At 49.1% G+C, this 21,202-nt stretch overlaps 1 protein-coding gene across 4 annotated transcripts in view; it reads right to left on the minus strand.

Moving 5' to 3' along the window:
* Window positions 1-21,202, minus strand: part of TRABD2A (TraB domain containing 2A) — a 116,412-nt gene that overhangs the window by 64,264 nt on the left and 30,946 nt on the right. Inside the window, exons 3-7 of one of the 4 annotated variants that reach the window (XR_005987938.1) lie at window positions 17,949-18,095; window positions 15,275-15,449; window positions 10,358-10,448; window positions 3,016-3,276; window positions 596-938 (exon numbers count right to left, since the gene is read on the minus strand). Coding sequence is in view for 3 of the 4 variants with exons in the window: in XM_041756155.1 (XP_041612089.1) it covers window positions 755-938; window positions 3,016-3,276; window positions 10,358-10,448; window positions 15,275-15,449; window positions 17,949-18,095 (858 nt within the window). In the remaining variant the exon portion in view is untranslated. Of the gene's footprint in view, window positions 1-45; window positions 939-3,015; window positions 3,277-10,357; window positions 10,449-15,274; window positions 15,450-17,948; window positions 18,096-21,202 lie in introns of those variants that run through there. The other 3 variants (XM_041756155.1, XM_041756157.1, XM_041756158.1) reach the window with 3 other exon arrangements.

Consider the following 21,202-nt stretch of genomic DNA (forward strand, 5'->3'; position numbering starts at 1 on the left):
TGCCACAGGGCAGGAGGGGGGCAGGACACAGCCAAAAGTTCCCATTTCAAACTCAACCAAAGACAATTCTACTCTTATTCATTTTATATAGATTCCCCATAAGATTTTATTTGTAAAAGATATAAACATATAAATAATAAATAACACGACAGGAAGAGGGAGTATTTGGAAATCATTTTCTCACAGAGCACTTTAACGAAGCCTACCCATTCACCCAGCCTTCAGCATGTTGGTGAGATATTCATATATTATACACATAACTAAAGCACCTGTCAGAGTACAGGAAGCACCCTCTTCACCAGACCCTGAATAGAGAGGAGCAAACAAAGGTCCCATTGCCTGCTGATTCCCCAGGAATCCAGAACCAGGAGTGGGCAGGAAGGAGAAAAGGGTCAGGATCCCAAGTAGCAGGTAGGCCAGGAGTAGGGCCCAGGATGGAAGCAGTGATCGTACAGAAGGTGCAAGCAAGGGTTACTTGCATAATATATACACATTATGGGAAAAAGTCTACACAGAAAAGTATTTAATCATTTTCATATAATTCATTTATAATTATTTTCATACAATTCATTATGTTACAAAACTGTACACCTACCCCAAGCACTGCTGGATAAACCAAAGTCATTTCTTGGAAAGAGAAGAATCAACACTGACTTTTATTCTGTCCTTCTTCCTGGATTGGGCCTATCCAGGCCAGAGCAGAGTGTGGAGTACAGAATAGCGATCCTTCAAGTCCAAGGGGTGACTCCAGTCATTACAGGAGGGGTGTCTCTGTTTGGAAAGCCAGCACCAGCACCCAGAACACAGGAGTCCAGAGAGACAGACAGGCACTGCTAGCCACCATCTGGCTGTGGTGGGAATGCCCATGGTGAGGGAGCTGCAGCTCGGCAGAGATGTACCTCTCCAGAACAGGGACCTGGAGCTGTGGCACCTCGGCACTAGGAGGAAAAGAAAAACACAGAATCTCAGAGCACAGCAGGAGCCAATGGATATTCCAAGGCCCCCAAAGGCCCACACACCTTCTTTTCATCTCCCTTCTTTAAAGACAGGAATGGATCATAGTATGGTAATAGGCTTCCTATGTCTCTGTCCCTCGATACTACTGCTACAACACATCCAGGTAATACAGGCACTAAGGCCAGCACATTGAACAACTCTCCCGGGGCTACATAGTTCTTGGCTCAAAGATTATGAAAACTCTAGGTGTAAGAAGGCACAACTCAGATTTATTTATCATTAGCCTTTGGGCAATCTCAGGCAGGGACCCTCCTCACTGACCACACATAGAGGCACATCCATCTCAGGGTCTCTGGCTCAGTCTGGTGTGAACACCATGCAGACATCCCAGGTCAAGACAGTATGAGCTGAGGGGCCCATGATCTCAGGCCCACCTGGACCTTTCAGCTCAGCTCAGCTGTAAAGTATCCAACTCTAGGCCATCTTGCAAGGAAATGGTACAGACTGAAAAGGTACCGAACAGGTCAATTTATTCCTCCACCAAGGACAGTTGAAGAGCCACCTTCTGTCAGGCTCCCTGTGTAAATAAACATGGATACCAACATGATCTGCCTCTGTTCTCCAGGTCCCACTTGGCTGCCAGCTTCTCTCCACTTAAAAATGCCAATCCCTGGGGTGCCTGGGTGGCGTAGTTGAGTGACTCTTGATTTTGGCTCAGGTCATGATCTTGATGTCATGAGATTGAGCCCCAAGTTGGGCTCCATGCTCAGCAGAGTCTGCTTCAGATTCTCTCTCCCTCTCACTCTTCCTCTAAATAGATAAAATCTTTAAAAAAAAAATTTTTTTTTAATGCCAATCCCACAGCACATTGCAGGACTGCTTGGAGCCTTTAGTGGCTCGTTTCTGTAGACATAAGATTCTCAGTCACTCCACTCCACTCCACTTCCTGTCTGTACCCTCACCCCTCCGTATTCCCCTTGACTTCCCAGGCTCCAGCCACAATTACTTCATCTAGGTTTCTTCAATATACTCACTCTTTCCAGGCCTTCAAATTGTTCCATTTGCTTGGAACTCCCTCACTCCTTGCTCAGTTGTTTACTCATTCAAATTTTATTATGAAGCACCTATGGAGGCACTGGATCCCTGAATCTCCTGATCCAGACTCGAAAGTTCTGTTCACTGGGCTCCACTTTTGTCAGGTGTCTACTGAGCATCAGCCAAAAGGTCCCTGCACTCCATGAGGCCTTTTCTGATCGCCCCCCCCCACCCTAAATAGTAACCTCCAACACACCCACAAGCACCTTCCCACAGCACCTACATTTCTTTGGCAGACAACTCAAAATCTGGCTTCCTCCCCAGAATGTGAACTCCATAGGGCTAATGCCTGTCTGTCTAGTTTACTCCAAAGCCACGGCACCCAACACAAAAGCAGGAACACAGAAGGGACTCAACACATTTGAGTTAAATTGCACTGGATCCTGGATCCCAGGCCCCTCGGATGTAGTTCTTCCAGAAGACATGCCCTCCAGACCAGGCTGAGCATTACCTCTGACTCCTCTGTCCACCTCTGATCTACCTTCCAAGAGTCTCTGAGAGTGCATTCTGTGGTCACCGCACTCCTTGCAAAATGTGGGGGCTAAACAAGCCCATTCCCACAAGGTTGCTTCCAGCTCTGCAGAACTACAAAATCCCTGATGTGCAATGAAGGGCTGGCAAACGTGCCTGCCCACCCTGCCCCCCAACCTTTCTTCAACAGACATAAACATGTTGCCCTTACTCTAGCTTGAAACAACCACCTTCAATCTGGATTCATCTATATCACAGTGAACAGAAGCCCAGTCAGTGCCCAAAGCTGTGGCGTACAGTTAAGGCCAGTCCACGAGGGGGGCGGGGCGCTCATCCCCACCAGAACCTTGGCCACCCCCCCACCCACCCCCGTCCCCGGGGCAGTGTGAAGGGCACTGCCGGGGTGTTCCCCCCCCCACTCCCGGTGGGAAGCATGGATGCCAGGGATGGGCACGTCCCCCCCGCCCAGTCCAGTCCAAACCACTGCCTCACCTCTCCTCCAGTCGGACCCACAGATCGCTGAACTGCCGAAGCCGCTGCCTTCGCTGAGGGCGCGGCCGCCTCCGCTTCTTCCGGAACTTCCGCTCTGCCTCGCCACCTAGGTCGGCACTTCCGGGCGGGGACACGTGAGGAGGCAACAGGGCGCGCGCCGCAGCCGCAGGAGCTTCCGGTGCCGGTGCTTCCGCGGCAGGTTCTTCAGGGGCAAAGATGGTCGAGGAGGCGGGCCCTGAGGAGGATCTTTGACTCTTCTCTCTGTGAACAGGGGTGCAGGGAAGATGGATTTGAAGGACAGCATGGTGCCCCCCCCCCTCGCCCTCAGGGCTCAGGGCCTCACAACAGGTAGATGTGAAAGTTCAAGCTGGCTAGGGAGGGTTCTCGAAGCCACCTCCAGAAATGGTCACTTTGATGCCTTAATTTCTCCCTGATATCCTGTCACCACAGTCGTTCCCAATCCCCCAGCCCTGGGGAGGAAATAAAAGATACCTTTTTAACTGCATACGGTTATCAATGGGTCCCTAACAATGGGGCACAACTGTCTAGAAGGTCGCTGAAGATTACAGCACTGAAACTGACATGAAAAATGTTTACACGCCACTTCCTTAGGACAATTGAAGAGGCCCTTAATCACGTTAATCCCTCCTTCACCCTTGTGAGGCTCTCCTCAGAATGAGGCTGTAGCGGCTCCACCCCCACCTGAATGACTGCTGGTGTTCACAGGACTGGCTTCTAAACCACCTTACCCCAGGCCTCACCATAAACCATCTTTCCAAAAGGGAGTAATGTTTTTCACAACTGACGAGAAACTCAAGATTGGCATCTCGTTTTCCCCAAAAGGCGACCGGTCGTCAGCCTCCTCCCTCCACACCCCGTCCCTCTCAAAGAATCTCTTGGAGGAGGGGGAAACAAGTCATTAGAAAGACCAAGTTTCTTCCCGCAACAGGACTTTTGTCAAGGGTTTAGTTGGGGTTGAAGAAGGGTCAGTAAGAGAAGAATCCCAGCTACTAGAGGTCAACCCCGTTGTCTCCTGATGTTTGCAGTAAGGGCCCTGAGGCTGCCATCCACCTGAGGAAAGGGAGCAGTGGATGTGCCATGTGCATCTTCCAACAACGTAGGTGCAGCAGACCAGCATATATATAAGACCTCGGAGGTTCTGCCCTGATTCAGCCTTGACAAACTGCCCACCTGCCAGAAGGAGGACTCAGTTCTGACCCACAACCTGACAGAACTGAGACGTCAGTATTCATGGCCCTGTGTGAGGAAGGGAGGAGGTATAAGAGATAGAAAATGAAAAAGGAAAAGAGGTTGGGCAAAATAAGGTAAAAGAGGGGAATTCCTCAAATGGCAAAGAAATAAGCAAGGCCCCTGTTGTGAACTTGAGGCTGGGAACCCCAGCAACATATACTAACAGTTAAAAGGCCTCTAGAGAACAGGACCTGCCAGATTCATCACTGTCTCCAGAGCCCAGCACCATGCCTGACACGTGTGACACTACTTAGATGAACCTCTTCATTATACCAACAAAAAAACTGGGGCCTAGAGAGGAAGAGTCCCCGCCTAAGACTCTCCAAGATTCTGGTGGCCTCCTGGAGGACTCAGGAGCAGATGGTCAGACAGATCCCATGCCCAGGCCCTCTGCCTTTCAGAAGACCATGTCTATGTCACCCTTGAGCTCCATAGAGCCCTAACAGACTCTGGTACACAGCCAGGCACTCAAAAAAGTCTGTTGCTTTTACTTAGCAAAGAACATGGACTCATTCACTAGGGCTCAGCTCTTATGGCTTCAAGCAGTGGATCCTCACAGTGGGACAAATCACAGCATTGGTTCTGTTCAGCTCACAACAGACACAAGAAGACCTCAGCCCGGTTACTCCAGGTAGCCAAGGCCAGGGCTTGAGAACCAAGAGAACCAAGTTACCCTTGTATGTGTGTGTTTGGCAGGGAGGGTGTTAATCCAAAAGAAATTAATTTTACTTCTCCTGATTTTATTTTTCTCCTATTTCACAGCTGAGATGTCCTGGGGAATCATAACACCCACTTTACATTTGAGGAAACTGAGGACCAGGAAAAAAACTTCCTTGCCCTAGATCCCAACAAGGATTCAGTGCCATTTTCAAATAACATTCATCATTAAGATTTTTTTTTCAGGTTATGAAGCTAATCTATTGTCACTATAGAAAATGTGGAACATATCGAGTAGTGTCACTATAATCACCTGGGAGAGAGCCTACAGACAAATGCTCATAAGGGCTCAGGCATAGGCTTAAAGGTCCCTAAGGCAGTAGGGTTGGCTGCTTCTCTGCCAGGAACAGAAAATCGCAGCTGCTGAACACAGCCCAGTTCATCCCAGAGCTCTTGGGCTAGCCTAAATATCCCATCACAGGTTGAGGTCGTGTAGGTTACCATGTCTTGGTCCATCTGAATTCCCAAAGTTTAGTGAAACCTCTAGTTACTTATGAAGCCTAAGCCCATGGTCATTTTGGCCACAGGATAGGACTCTTGTGCTGAGAAACTGCTTGCCCCCTGCCTGCATTTCACATAATCTACTTACTCCATGGAAGTCTCCAAGAAAGAAACACCCTGGTTGGCATGGCCTCTCTCCTAAGTACACACCCACCAGGAGGACATGCAGTATCCAGGAAAAGAGCCGAGGGTTGAAAACTAGGACAAGATAATTAGCCTTTCTGAGCCTCTGCTGCTTCTCTGAAGTTGACCTATCTCACCTGGTTGCCGTGAAGATTAAAACTACCCACTATGCTTCACACCGGGCTGGGCACAACCGGAAAGCACACAGCTTTCCAGGTACATGCCCCTCTCTCCCAGTCCCTCTGTGTGGGGATGAATGACACTGAATGGACCCCAGCAAGGATGACCAAAACCCTGGGCCACTCTGTAGCCAAAGGGACATTCACCAGATCCTCACTGGAATCTGTGGTAGGCAGAATAATGACTCCCAGAACCTAATCCCCAGAACCTGGGAATTCATTTGTTACTCTCCTGGTAAACGGGATTTTGTGGGTGTGATATAGGACTTTGAGATGGGAGATTACCCCAGACTATCTGGGTGAGCTCAATCCAATCACATGGGTCCTTAAAGCCAGAGAACTTTTCCATTCTTCCCAGTGGGAGGTGCAAGCACAGAAGGGTCAGAGATGCAAGGTCACTGGTTTTGAGGATGGAGGGAGGGGTCGCAAACCAAGAAACGTGAGCAACCTCTATCATCTGGAAAAGGCAAGTAAACAGATTCTCCCCAGGGGCTCCAGAAGGGAGTGCATGCATGCAGCCCCACTAACACCTTGATTTCAGCCAATGAGCCCTGTGTCAGACTTCTGATCTACAGAACTGTAAAATATCTCTGTTGCTTGAAGTCAGAGTTTATAGTAATTTGTTGTGGCAACAAAAATTTAAAAACCTAATAGAGCATCCATTATCCTGGGAAAAGGTGTGGGGATAGGAGATTGGCTAAATCCTTGGGATCAGCCCAGCAAAACTCCTGTCCCTTCCTCTCAGCTGCAGAGGGAAGGGCAGCTTGACAGCCAGGGGCATCTCCTGTGTATTCCAGCCTGCTGACAGGTGGAGGGTAGAGGCTGCCAGTAGCCCTCCCCACACTCCTACATACAGCCCTTCTCTGGCCACTTAGTACTGGTCCACCCCAAGACCCCAGAGGCTGGCAGAGCTGGAGTAAGCTAGGTCACCTGTTGGAAGGCTTCCTGCCCCCACCCACACAGCCTGCCTCAGACCCAAGATCATATTACCAGAATCATCCCTCAAGGGTTATCACATGGCTGCTAAGGAGGGAAAGAAGGAAGCAAGTGCCTCCCCAGCCACTGCACTGCCCCTCGCCAACACCTTCACTGCGGGCATTTCCCCCCACTCTGGACCCTTATGCCCTCACCCCTTCTTCTCCCTGAACAGGAGCTCCTTTCCAGATGTCATGCTCCCTCGTGGCGTGCCCCAGGAGTACTGCTCACCACTGAAAACTCAAAGACACTACCCTAATGCAGCACATACTGTGTGCCAGACATCAGGACAGCTACCACAGAGGCACACACCAAACCCCTTGAGAATTCATGCATGGGGGTGGATCCAGGCTGGAGCAGAGAAGAAGATGGATCTCATAGATTTTTTTTAATTAATTTTTTTTAAGATTTTATTTATTTATTCATAGAGATGCAGAGAGAGAGAGAGGCAGAGACACAGGCAGAGGGAGAAGCAGGCTCCATGCAAGAATCCCGATGTGGGACTCGATCCCGGAACTCCTGGGATCACACCCTGGACCGAAGGCAGGCGCTAAACCGCTGAGCCACCCAGGTGTCCCTCACAGATTCTTATAGAATTAGGGGCGGGGATGGAATGAATCCCTGGCAGAGGAAACTGCATGAACAAAAAGACAAAGGATCTGGAAAGTAAAAAGTGGAAGAAGAAAGGGCAGAAAGAGAAGGGACATGCAGGTAAAGGAGCCAATTGTACATACTGAGGCTCTGACTAGCTGTGTGATCTTTCTATATCTCCATCAGTAAAGGAGAAGAAACACCTTCCCCATGGGCTGTCTTTAAGGGTTAACTGAGAGTCCGTGTGAACCTGGCTGCCACCTGACAATCGATCAAGAAATGTTCTTGCCTCCCCCTGGAAATGAGAGCAGCCCAGCTGGATGTCACACCGGTTCTCAGCCCTCACAATGCACCGGAATCACGGAGAGATTTTTCAAAATATTGATTCCTGACCTCACTTCCTCCCTGAAGCAGGTATCAGGGTTAGAATCAGAAGTAGGAAGCCTGAGAATAACCCTTAACCAATAACACAGTAACACACATACACACACACCGGCAGGGGCCTCTTCAGCACCCACAGGGACTGTGTGCCAGACACCAGCCCAGCCAGCCTGGGAGATGGTGCTGAAAAGGGACCAGAGGCCCAGCTCACGCTACCTTCCAGAAGCACAGGTCCCCCAGAAACAAGCAGAGAACCACTAAGGGTTGGGTTGTCCCTCCAGGGATGGAGGGGAGGAGGAGGCAGGCCCAAGGAGGACGGTGGACAGACAGCAACCTGGACAGGAGGTTTTCTGAGGCAAGAAGCCTGTGCTGAAAAAAAGGCAGAAAAAAAATGTTTTTAAATTTAAAAAAGGGGGGAGGGGTCAGCCGGGTGGCTCAGCGGTTTAGCTCCGCCTTCAGCCCAGGGCAAGATCCTGGAGACCCAGATTCATTTGGGGAATATAAAAAATAGTGAAACGGAATAAAGGGGAAAGGAGAAAAAAATGAGTGGGAAACGTCAGAAAGGGAGACAGAACATGAGAGACTCCTAAATCTGGGAAACAAACTAGGGGGGGGTGGAAGGGGAGGTGGGCAGGGGCTGGGGTGACTGGGTGACAGGCACTGAGGGGAGCACTTGATGGGATGAGCACTGGGTGTTATTCTATATGTTGGCAAATTGAACACCAATAAAAAATAAATTAAAAAAAAAAAAAAGATCCTGGAGACCCGGGATCTAGTCCCACGTTGGGCTCCCTACGTGGAGCCTGCCTCTGCCTGTGTCTCTGCCTCTCTGTGTCTCTCACGAATAAATAAATAAAATATTTTTAAAAAGAAAAAGAAAAAAAGGCAAAGCCTGGGTGCCGAGGCATCAGCACGAAGAAACCAAACTTTGGAAAAGAATAAGAAACCACTAAAGGATTCTGAGGTAAGGACACTTGCAAGATTAGCCTCACAGAAAGCAAAGAACGGACCAGAGGGCGAGAGCCACAGGAAAGGAAAGGAGCAAATCCAAGCAAGGCTTTCATGGAGGAGGCCCAAGGTGTGAGGAAGGTGAGAAATGAGAAGTCTCAGGTGAGGGCTTCTGTAGAGTAGAAGTGCTGCTGAAGAACTGTTACTCCTATTACTGAAAGGGAAGAAAGGGGAAGGAGAGAAAATAAGTGAAAATATCAGAGAGGTGACAAAACATGAGAGACACCTAACTCTGGGAAACGAACAAGGGGTAGTGGAAAGGGAGGTGGGGGGGGGGTCACTGGGTGATGGGGACTGAGGGGGGCACTTGGCGGGATGAGCACAGGGTGTTATGCTAGATGTCGGCAAATTGAACTCCAATAAAAAAAATTTGAGAAAAAAAAAAAAAAGAACTGTTACTCCTGATGTACTGGACATAGCTATGAAGAGAGGTGGGGGTGAGACAAGCCGAGGGTGTACCCAGGGCTGCCTACTTGGAGGGAGCCTGGAAGGACCCTGCCCCCCCCCCGGGGGGGTATCCGGACTGCTGGGGAGGACCCTCTGGAGTGAGGGCCAAGCGAGAGGCCCTGGCTTGCAACAGCATGAGTTGAAAGGGGCACCTGGGGAAGGGCAGCCTCGCGCAGACACCACCGCTGACCCTCTCTCTGCCCCCTCCCTCGGCAGAGGGGACCCGCCCTCTCCTCACCACCGCTGAGATCTCAGCCAGGAGGGGGCGCTGCTGACCACCATCTGGAGGGAGTGGAGGGAGGAATGGCTTGTGTTCTGAGCAGAATTCCTGCGTGGAATCCCCGACAGCCAATTCCTTAGAATGTGACTGTATTCGCAGGCAGGGCCTTTAAGGAGGTGATTAAGGTAAAATGAAGCTGTTAAGGTGAGCCCTGATCCAATCTTCTAAGAAGAGGAAATTTAAAAACAGTGACAGACTAGGATTGTGTGCACACAGGGGGCGGCCATCTGAAGCCAAAGAAAGAGATTTCAGGGGAAACCAAACCTACCAACACCTTGATTTTGGACTTCTGGCCTCCAGAACTGTAAGAACATACATTTTTATTGTTCAAGTGCCCAGTCTGTGACATTTTGTGATGGCAGCCCAAGCTGACTAGTACAGAAGGGGAAGGAAGGGTCCACAGGGGAGAAGCAGCTCCGGGAGAGAGAAGGGGCTGTGCTCCTGCCCCCAAGGTGGGTCTTACAGGCATGGTTGTGGCCTGTGCCTCCAGCGCCTCCGACCTGACATTATGACTGATTCCGCTGTCCACCACCCCAAGACCTCCAAATGCCCACTGGGAAGGCACTGAGCATTAAGCCTAATCACCCTTCCTGGGGCCACTGGAGCAATCTTCTCCTTCTTCTCTGCCCCAAGACTGGAGGAAACACCCAGGATGGCTTCTGTGGCTCAAAGTGCCTGGCCAGCACCCCCTCCCTCATGTCTGACACAGCCCCAACCACAACAAGATGCCCGCAGAGCCGGGTGCCAAGTGTCCATTGAGCGGGCCAGGCCAGGAACATGGTAATAGCCATGCCAGGGGCCTCTGGAGCGTCCCAGGAGACAGCCCACCCTGGTGCCCAGGCAGCCCCGTGGGAGTCTCTCAACCAGGATAGAAGCACAGGAAGATTACTTGTTGATGGGTCGTCCAGCAGGGGCGTGCTCTACCTCATATCCTTCTCGCCGCAAGACATCTAGCACCGTGTTGTTGCCCATGAAATGACCTAGAGTAAGAAAAATGATCAGAAACACGGCAGCTCCCGTGATTACTAAACATACCCCCAACACACACCCCAGAACAAAGAAGTAACCCCGCCAGCCCTCTGTCCCTACTCCAGACCAGGAGAGTTCCAGAGAGGCAGTCAGGCCTCCCAACTGCCCTCCAGGCAGGCAGGGAGGGATAAGCAACATTCAGAGATGAGGACACAGAGGATCAGATGGGTGCAGTGCGCTGCCCAGAATCACACAGTAAGGAGACAGCCTAGACACCAAATCCCAACCTTGCACCTCTGAATGCAGTGTTAACAATCCTGACCATTCCCCTCATTTATACGAGCAAACCACCTGTGAGACCCGAGCCCCCTTCTGCCCTATACATAATGATAAGTGCACAGTGAAAACCTCCGTTTAACAGAAGCCACCACACCTGGAAACCTCAATCTGAATTTTATTTCACTTTTTCCCTTTTAATAAAAAAAAAAAACCCACAAAGATCAGAGAAGCTTACAGCGACATCTTAAACATTTTAAAGGCCAAAAGTAGATCTTGAGATTAATCTTCTTTCCTTTAGGTTGGTTTCAGATTTTTGGCTTTTTTTTTTTTTTTTTAAGTAGGCTCCACACTCAGCATGGAGCCTGACACAAGGCTCTAACTCATGAGCCTGAGATCAACACCTAAGCTGAAATCAAGAATCAGATGCTGAACCAACTGTACCATCCAGGCGCCCCTCCCCATCCTGAGCATCAGAACTGACATGATCCTCCAGGCTCATACATATGTCCTTCTCTGTGACAATGTATGGCACTTTAATGTTCTCAATGGCTCATTAAATTGCAGAACATCGTGTGATTGGGCAAAACTTTAGAGGGATTGTTATTATCTCTACTTTAAATTGAAAAACAGGGAAAACGGGTTGGGGACTTCACTTAAGCAGCAGCAGAGTCCATGCAATTTTGACACCTTGATAGCCAATAATCAGAGACTGGGACAGTGAATAAAGGTACATCCACGCTGCAGGAGAGGCGACGTGCAGTCTGTAGGTCTCTCCCGTGTCCTGTTGCCACAGCTCGAGGAAGCAGGGTAAACCTGGATCAGCCTCTGGGAGCCTGGGGATCCTGAGGGTGGTGACTGTGGCAGAAAGTACTGGGCCGTACTACATTCTTGGATTCAACTGTAGAGTCTCTGACCCCAAGATTGATGAGGGGCAACTGGCTCAGATGAAAGGGACATTGGCAAGGCCCCCATCGGCCCTGGTGCAGAAGTCCAGTAAACTCATGTGCAGATTATGCCTGGGAGCACCTGGGTGGCCTAGCTGGTTAAACCTCCAACTCCTGGTTTGGGTTCAAGTCATGATCTCAGGCGAGTCTGTTTGTCCCTCTCCCTTCCCCTTCCTCCCTACCTGCCACCACTCCCGCCCCCCCACCTGTGCATGCACTCTGTCTCTCAAATAAGTAAATAAATAAAAGATGATGCCTAAACTAGGGGGTGGAAGGAGGCGTGGTGGCTACTGAGCTTGCAGAGTGCTGCTGGGACCCTCACTCCCTCAGCCATTACCACCCCCACACAGCAGGGAGTGATCACAGAAAGTAGCTAACATTCACTGAGCATTAGGAGGTGCAGTGCTTTACACATCACCTCCCCACCTCAACAACCCTATAAGGGTTATTATTATCCCCATTTTATAGGTGAGGAAGAGGCAGGCAAGATGAAGCCGACCGCATCTCAAACCCCAGTGGTCTGGCTCCAGAGTCCACACTCTCAACCAAGTAGCAATGAAAACAGTATTTGTCAGGTGAAGGAACTGCCCCGATTACCAATATGCTTTCTCATCGCAGAACCAAGCTATTCTGTTTGACTTAATTTTCCTCCTACTCCAAAGCTCCATTTCTCATCTCTAAATTTTATCTCCAGACCCTCACGACAAAAGTTCTGTTTGCTTTTAAACTCTGGAGGTTTTGGCTTTGGGTGATCTTTTGCAATTAAAAGTTTGTGAACCACAGACTTTTTACATTTTAAACCACTAAAGCTAAGTGTCTAGAGGAATTTCTGTGGTTCCCTCTGGTCAACACAGCCTTCAGAAGGCAGGAGGACAAATGTATTCAGGCAGTGGAAAAAGCAGCCCTAGGAAGAGAATTTAGCACTAGCAGACGCGCAGGCCACGCCCAACCCCCAAATCCCCAGCAGCTGCAAGGCCTCCACCCAGCGCCGAGGCAACATGATGAGCTGTGCACAGAGAATCCGGCAAGCCCTAAAACTGCAGTCTCACCTGTGCCATCTGTCCAGCAGAGTCCCCACCCAGAAAGCCTGCCCCACCATCTGCTCTAATCAACCGGCCAGCCAACCTGCTGCCCAGCCTCACACCACAGGGTGGGTCACGGTCATCTCAGAGCAGCCACCTTTCTTCTCACCCAGTGCCCCACTGTCCACCACTGGACATCAGGAAAGTTTTTGAGATGTCAACTGAGTCTGGCAGAAGTGGAAAGCAAAAGCTGCCACCTCAGGGGTCGGCACCTTCCATCCTGGAGGAGCCAGCACAGCCTCTGGGATAAAGCCACCAGCTCTGTGTCCTAACAGAGGGCCACCGTCACCCCCTACCCCCCACCGCAGGCACCATGAGGGCTTCTGGGACCTAACTCCTGTTCAGTACCTGCAGGGCCAGAGCTAACAGCTTTGCTGAGACAGGCCGGACAAGGACACATATAACACAGAACAGTGCCCAATCCAAATTCAGAACGTGAGACTCAGGGAAAAGGAAAACCATTCATTCACACAACTCAAAGGGACTGACCAACTGCCAAAGGCAGAAACTTCATTTTTCAGTGAAATGTAGAGCCCAACCTTTCATTTTCTCCACAACAGCTTTATTTGAGTATAATTTACACAACAAAAAAAATCATCCTGTTTCTTCAAGTTTATTGTTTTAGCAATCTCTACACCGAACTCATGACTTGGAGATCAAGAGTCACATGCTCTTCCGAATGGGCCAGTCAGCTGCCCCTAAAATTCACCCTTTTAGTGTACAATTCAGTGATTATGTTTTGAATATTCACAAAGTTGTGCAACCATCACCACTATCGAATTTTAAAACATTTTCATCAGCTGAGATTTTGATAACATTACATTGACTATATAGATCAATTTGGGGGAATATTGTTATTTTAACAACATTTATCAAGTCTTTCAATTCATGACCATAAGAGGTCTTTCCATTTACTTAGGTTTTCATTGACTCCTTTCAATGACTTTTTTAGTTCTCATACATCTTATGTGTCACTTGTTAGATTTAGTACTAAGTATTTTTTTATGTTTTTTAAGGGAACTGGTTTCTTAGCTGCATTTTCAAATTACTCGCTGTTAGAGTACAGAAACACAACTGATTTTTATATATTAATCTTGTATCCTGCCTTCTTTTACCCTTGGTTATTAGTTCTAATAGTTTTTTGAGGGGATTACCTACAGTCTTCTACAAAACCATGTCACCTGAGGGAAAAAAAAGAGAGCTTTACTTCCTCCTTTCCAATTTGAATGTCTTTTATTCCTTGCCTAATTTTCCTGGCTAGAACTTTCACTCAGCACATTGTTGAAGAGATGTGCTAAGAGCAGCCATCAATGTCTTGTTCCTCATCTTAGGGGGAACTGCTCCCATCTTTTACCATTAAATATGCTAATGTGGGGTTTTCATACTAACCCTTTAACAGGCTGATGAAGTTCCCTCCTAGCCCAATTTTGATGAGTGTGCTTATCATGAAAGAATGTTGCACTTTATCAACGGCTTTTTCTACATCTATTGAGAGCATCATGTGGCGATTGTCCTTTAGTCTACTAATATGGGGTATTACCTTAACTGACTTTCAGATGTTGTGGAAATGGTCCCCCAAAGTACATCTGCATCTTATTCACTGGAACCTGTTAATGTTATCTTATATGGAAAAAAAAAAGATTTTGCAGATGTAATACATCTAAGGATCTTGGGATCAGGTGGTAATTATACTGGACCTCTCACTCAGCCCAGGTTTATGAAGCTAGTGGAAGAACTGAAAGGAGAAAGCCGAGGCCAGCACACTACCCAGCCTCAGGCATTACTGTCTTTAATTCTGGAGGGTGCAAAGCTGTGATAGAATCACTCAAGAAGAGGAGATAATTTCTTTCAAAAAGCCCACAAGAGGGCAGCCCGGATGGTTCAGGGGTTTAGCACTGCCTTCAGCCCAGAGTGTGATCCTGAGACCCGGGATCGAGTCCCACGTCAGGCTCCCTGCATGGAGCCTGCTTCTCCCTCTGCCTGTGTCTCTGCCTCTCTCTCTCTCTCTCTCTCTCTCTGTGTATTCTCATGAATAAATAAAATCTTAAAAAAAAAAAAAAAGCCCACAAGAGGAAATCATTTTCCTAGTCTGTTTCCATGTATACTATTAGTAGTTGGTAATAGCTGATATGTCAGCCCAAGGCCTTCCACCTGGGAGGCTCATCATCAGAGAGGAGAGAGAAGACAAGATAAATTTTATTTGGAAGTTCAAAGAGTGAAGGGTACCAGAAAGAAGTTGGGATTAAGTGAAGAGTTCAGAAGAAAGAAATGCCTTCCCAGCTTCCAGGGGACTGTGGCACGAGCACCATTGTGGAGAGAGAACTACGGTGATGTCACAGGTACCAGCCTGCCCAGCAAAGTTCCAACCGTGCTGGATACTCAGGCACCAGCTGGAACTACTTCACAAGTGAAATAAGTCAAAGAAGGTGCCTGCCACTCATCTCATCTCCTACCAGGGGCCCACCTCAGCATTCCCTCCCGCGGGAGGAGCATGGGAGCCCAGCGTCCCATTAGAGGTAACCTGCAACTCACCTGCTCCAAAGGCAAAGAAAAAGCCTTTATCGGGAAACTCTTCCAAAAGGGCCTTCACCCGCTTCCCCATTCTCTCATTCCGCTTATAGATAAGTTCTTGGCGGAAGTAGCTGTCAATCTCCTGGGCAGTGACCCGCTCCTGAGGTGGCAGCGTGGAGTTAATAAAATTGGGAACCTCCATCAAAAGAAAAAGAAAAAGAAAAATTAGGGGCAACAGAGTTACTAACGAAGTTGCTTAATTTGAGTGCCCGATCACCCAGGCCAGGGAGGGAGGCAAGCTGCTGTCAGGGGAAGGGGGAGGCAGGCATATCCACCACTCTTGGAGTCTCCCACCTGCTACTTTTTCAAACTGTGATATTCTCTGTAACCCAAGCACAAGCATAGTCGATGATGTGCACTGAAAGAACTCTTGGGCTATTTTAAACAGTGCTTCTGCTCTATTTAAATGAGAGTGCTTTAAAAAGAACGAATGAATGAATGAATGAATGGGAGTGCTTGACGCCATGTGTTTGTATAAGGAGACCGTATCTTTGCCTAGCACATCCATAGCTTTTACTTGTTTGATCCACACATGCTTTCTTCAGGAAAATAATTTTACATAATCATACAGTTTAGAATCAATAATTCTGACTCTACTACCAAATACAGGGAATGCCTCTAACCATTCAACCGTTTCCCAAATTCCACACATGGTAATTGTAATTATTTCTCCAATTCCCATGTCCCCCTCTTGTTTTCTCCAATGTTCTTTGCCCTCTTGGCAAATATTTCACCTGGTTCTGGTACACGTGTAAGCCAATTTCAGTTATTTTGGCTAACAACAGGGTGCTCTTAGACCTAGGTTGTGACAGTCAGGGGTGATGCTTGCAGGAGACTTTAGGTGAGGTGTAGGTGAGGTGAGGGGTAAGTGAGGTGACATACTGAGTTCTCTCCCCACCCCATCTGGATTCCCTCCTCCTAGGCACGTGCTCTCTCCTCTACCCAGGGATTTATCAAAGTTAACCATTTACAAGGTTTCCTCGGTTATAAAACAGGGTAACCACCCTGGCTGCTTCTCCCACTTGCACAGTAGCCACTCCAAGACCTTCTGAAAGTCCTCATTCTGTAACGTAGCCATCAAGTTCCACTTCACGGACGACAGATCCCTTTTCGCTATTTCCTTGAAATGATATTTTTTTCATCTTCAAACCCAAAGCCTTCCTTTTCTCCTTTACCAACTTTTTAAAAATCATGTCATTTATGTAAGATCCTTCTGTCCATTTCCCCACACGTCCCTCTCTTCAGCACAGCACTTCCTTTGTACCAGCCCCTCCCCACAGGCAGCCCTGAGTGTGCAGGGCGATGTCCCACTGCCACCCTGCTCTCCCTCCTAAATGCCAAACATGACCTATGACCTGCACCCCTCAGCCCGACCAGCCCGGCTCTCCTGGCACCGCAGCTGGCACATCTCCAGTACCCCCACACCACTGGTGGGGGCCCTGTGAGCAGCACAGGTCTGAAGGAACCACAGGAAAGGGTAGCATAAGATACCTACCCCTGACCGCCCCGCCAGCCTTCCCATTTGCCCATATAACTTCCAAATCTCCTGTCCATGTTAGCTGTTCCTGCCATTTCAAATTTTAATCCCCCAGTTGACCTTGACTTGTCTCCCAACTTCCCCCACACCCACCAAGATTTCACAGAAGAGCTGTCATCACCATAAACTCTACTATTCCTTCGTTAGTGTATTCTTGTTCCCCCTTCTCCTTGCTTGCTTTGCCTGGGTTTGACTTCCTCCAGTTCTAGGCTCTCTGGAAAGCTCACTCTATCTTTTGACACTTGAACTGCTGAGGCCAGATGCAGCCTCTACTGTCCCACTCCCCAGGCTGCCATTCCTTTTCCAACTCTTACATTCACGCATATTTCCTTATGACAGAGGCCCTGGGTCTAACAGACCCCCAGCATCCCTCACACCATCCTCTCAGATGAGAGCACTGGTCCTGGTGCTGGAGACAGCACACTCCCCATCTCAGAAGCTCAGCTGGCACTTGCCACTGCCATGTGGTCTTAGTGGGGGGAGGGAAGGAAACCATGGTTTGTTCCTTGGGAAGCTTGTTGATAAAGAGAAACAAATATCCCTCTGTAGGGAGGCTGCACTCCTCTGAGCTTCCTTCCCCTTGACAGCCCACAGGTAAAGCCTGTCCCGTGTGTCACTCACTGCACCAGCTCTGCCATGAACACATCCAAACCCATCATGTTCATGTGTCCTGGAAGCCACTGCAAGCTGCAGCCCAGGTTCTATTCCAGCATTTCCCAGAAGTGCTACCAGAGTCAGCCAGGGAGCTTTCGCACTCGGATCCCTTCCCTGCTCCAGAGGACGCCCGGGGTCATGAGGCCTGACACTGGATCCTTTGAAGCTTCATCCTTTGCCTGGGATCCAAGAATTAACTCTTATCAATGCCCCTCAGTTCCCACGTATCATAAAAAATGTATGTTAGCTGCAGTAGCTACTTCAACATCTAAACCTGTCCAATTAAAAAAATAAAATAAAAACAAATAAACCTGCCCAAGTTTATTTTTAGAGCCCTTTATGACCTCAATCCTTTGTACACAGAAGGTCCAGGTGTCAGCAGGTAATGTCTCTCTTCTTGTGTCTAAATGCACGCCGAGCTGGGCAGAGGACAGGAGCCCTCACCTGGGAGCTGTCATGGCTGAAAATGACGGAGCTGAGGTCCCCACACTTATAGTGCTTGATGAGATCCTCCGTTGTGTAGGGGATCTGAAGGCTGCCTGCTCGGAGGCTCTCCTGCTGTAGGAGGGTCTGGTTCAAAGCAAAGAGGACCTAAGGAGAGAAAACACAGGGCCCTCTTAAGTCCACAGACACAGCAATCATTAGCTGCCATCTTATTTCTTTTGTCCATGGTTGATAATGGCCTCACGTCCAGGCTTAAGTAAGGACATGGACACTGCTGATAAAAAGAAAAGGGGGGGGGGACCACAAATCCCCAGATGTGTCCAAAGCAAAGGAGACAGTCCTGCCCAAGCTGGCCCCTTGTAGGTCACATTGGAGGAAGCACCTTAAGATGGACACAGACCATCTGGAGGTATCCCCTGAGAGTCACCAAGGGCTAAAGAGATGAGAAGGGCTTGAGATGGACGTCTGAAAAAGCTGGAGAGGAAAGGCAGGAGGCAGCTGGGGACACGCAGATAGACCCATGCGACAACAGCTTCACTTACGCAAAGGACTGGACAGGAATATACGCATGACATACCCGAGTCTACTCTAACCATCAGTGTGGCATCCGCCGGCTAATGGAGTCACTGGGTCAGTGGAATGTTTTTTGTTTTTTGTTTTGTTTGTTTGTTTTGTTTTTTTGTTTTTTAGTGGAATGTTAATAGAAGTTATGGAAAAGGAGGAAACGAGGGCTAAACAAAATTGAACAGGTTAATGTGTACCGAATTTCTCAGAGTCTCTGATATACTCATGTGAGCTGCAGTTCTTCCCAAAGGGAGAGTGTGCCAGGCTTCCCAAGTTTATTTGAGGCACACGTAACAACAAAAGAGTTCACTGGACCATCCTTTGGGAAAATCCAGCTTAAAGTAATATCACAAAACAATGGATTCTCCGTAGCACCGGAGTGCTGGGAGGTGGGATCCTGGCACCAGGTGGGACCGGGGCTGGCCACCCTCCACAAGACTCCTGACAACACTGAAGATGCCGCGGCACTTTCTCTCGCTCTCCCCAGGGATGGGTGCATACAGATACCTGGGCTTGCCCTGAGTGCCCTTCCACGGGCCACCCCAGTCATCGGTGTGTAGATACTGCCTGGCTGGCGTATTCCCTCCCCTTCTGCTGAAAAGCAGATGAGCGGGGTCCATCTGAGCACTCTGGGAGCTCTGCAGCAGGAAATTTTCTTCAATTCTCCGGAAAGGACATATCATGTGTCTCAAGTCAGCAAATGACCCCATGCAGGCCCAACCCCCTGACTTTTCTCCTGTTACACATTCTCCTCCTCATTCTGAGTGGCAAAGAGGCAGGGAGGCTGGCTGGGTTGCTTGCCACAGGCCACGGCAGCACACGCTTGCTGTATGCCCTCCTCCTGTGGCCCTGTGGCCCTTGGTTACTCTGATACTGGCTGTCCCTGTCCTGAGGCCTTAACCAAAGGCAGCAGGGGCAGCTCTGTCTGTAAAACCCCTCCTCTCCTCTCCAAATGTCCCTCTCCTATCTGTTGGGCCTAGACCTTCTGGGCCATGCCCTGTCCCCACCCCTCTACTGATGACATGAGGTGACAGAGAGACAGATACACCCAGATGCATGTCCACAAATTATGGTCTGTGGAAACTCAGTCTTCTACAAAGCTGAATCTCTGGATTCTAAAGCCACACTATCAGGACCTCTTCACCATCCCTGGGAATGGCTAAAGGATTAGCTGGAGGAACAAAGTTTGGAGAGGAGGGGGAGGGGCAGAATGTCTGCAGGACCCCAGGCCAAGTCTCACACGTACTCTCAACGTCTCATCTAAACCAGGTTCTCAAGCTCCTCAAGCTCTGCTTGGCTCATAAACACATGCTGATGGATTCTACTCTTCTCCTAAAGGCACTCAGGGCAAGCCCAGGTATCTGTTGCTTGCAGACCTTCCCCCAAGAGTTTCCACTGACTTCGAAATGCTTTTCTGAAGGTATTCTTGGTATTTAGAGAAGACTGAGTCACCCATGCTTGTGGACAGGCCGATCTGCAAAGTGGAGAAGACTGTGCAGCCCACACAGCAGGTAAAATCAGACCTTTGGTTATTCAGTCCCTTATGTGGTCAAATGTCATTGACCCTAAAGACATTTCACCTGTTCATAACAAGCTTCCAAAACCTTGCCAGGATGTTTGCCTTTGTTTACTTTTTTTTTTTTTTAAGATTTTATTTATTTATTCATGAGAGACACAGAAAGAGACAGAGACATAGGCGGAGGGAGAAGCAGGCTCCATACAAGGAGCCTAATTTGAGACTCCACTCCAAGACTCCGGGATCACAACCTGAGCTGAAGGCAGACACTCAACCACTGAGCCACCCAGATGCCCCTTACGTTTACTTCAGATGATCAAGCTCCAGGCAACCAGGGGCAGGGACTTAGAGACACTGCTGGAGATTCCTTCTTTGGGGCAAACCAGCAGGGGGGCCTTCTGTGTCCACCCCTGTAACTAGTAACTACCCACTGTTCCTCTGCAGGAAATCTCGAGGCCTCAGAACACAAGTCAGGGAGCACAAAACAATACACAGCCCCAAAGTCAGCTTTCTAAAACTGGAGATCCAAACCTAGCTGCCTCAGAGACTACTTTGGCATCTCAAAAGGCCCCACAGTCTGCCAGAATTAATGACTATTGATCATTCTTATGTAATTTATTCTCCTTGCTGTGCTTGGCAAAGTCTGAGCCAGCCTGACAAATTCAGGGTATCAGGATGTGACTCACAGATTAGCAAATTCCTTAGCAACAGCGATATTGGGTTACATTAACCATAGAGGCCTCTTCCAGGTTTATCCTGATGGGGTGTGGTCATTGACCTGGCCTCCTAGCCTTATAGGATCACATCTGGTACTATTCCTGGGCAGCCAAAAAGCCCAGGTACAATGGGCAGCCTGTCCAACTGAGAGCCAAGGCAGCCGACCAGGAAGGGAAGGCAGGCAAAGGAGCAACACAGGGTTCTGGCTGAGTGGCCTCGGCCACGTAAGCTCCCCATCACGTGACCCCTAACCAGCTCCCTGCCACCCGCCCCTCCTCCCCTCTGTTCAGTCCCCTTCTTTGGAGTCTCTGCTACATTTTCTCACATGCTCTATCAGTTTCCTGCAGCTGCCATAACAAAGGACCACAACCTGGGAGCTTCAACAACAGAAATGTATTGTGTCACAGTACTGGAGGCCAGAAGTCCAAAATCAAGGTGCTGGCAGGTCCATGCTCCC

Source organism: Vulpes lagopus, chromosome 5 (genome assembly GCF_018345385.1).
Source record: "Vulpes lagopus strain Blue_001 chromosome 5, ASM1834538v1, whole genome shotgun sequence".
NCBI classification, from domain to species: Eukaryota; Metazoa; Chordata; class Mammalia; order Carnivora; family Canidae; genus Vulpes; species Vulpes lagopus.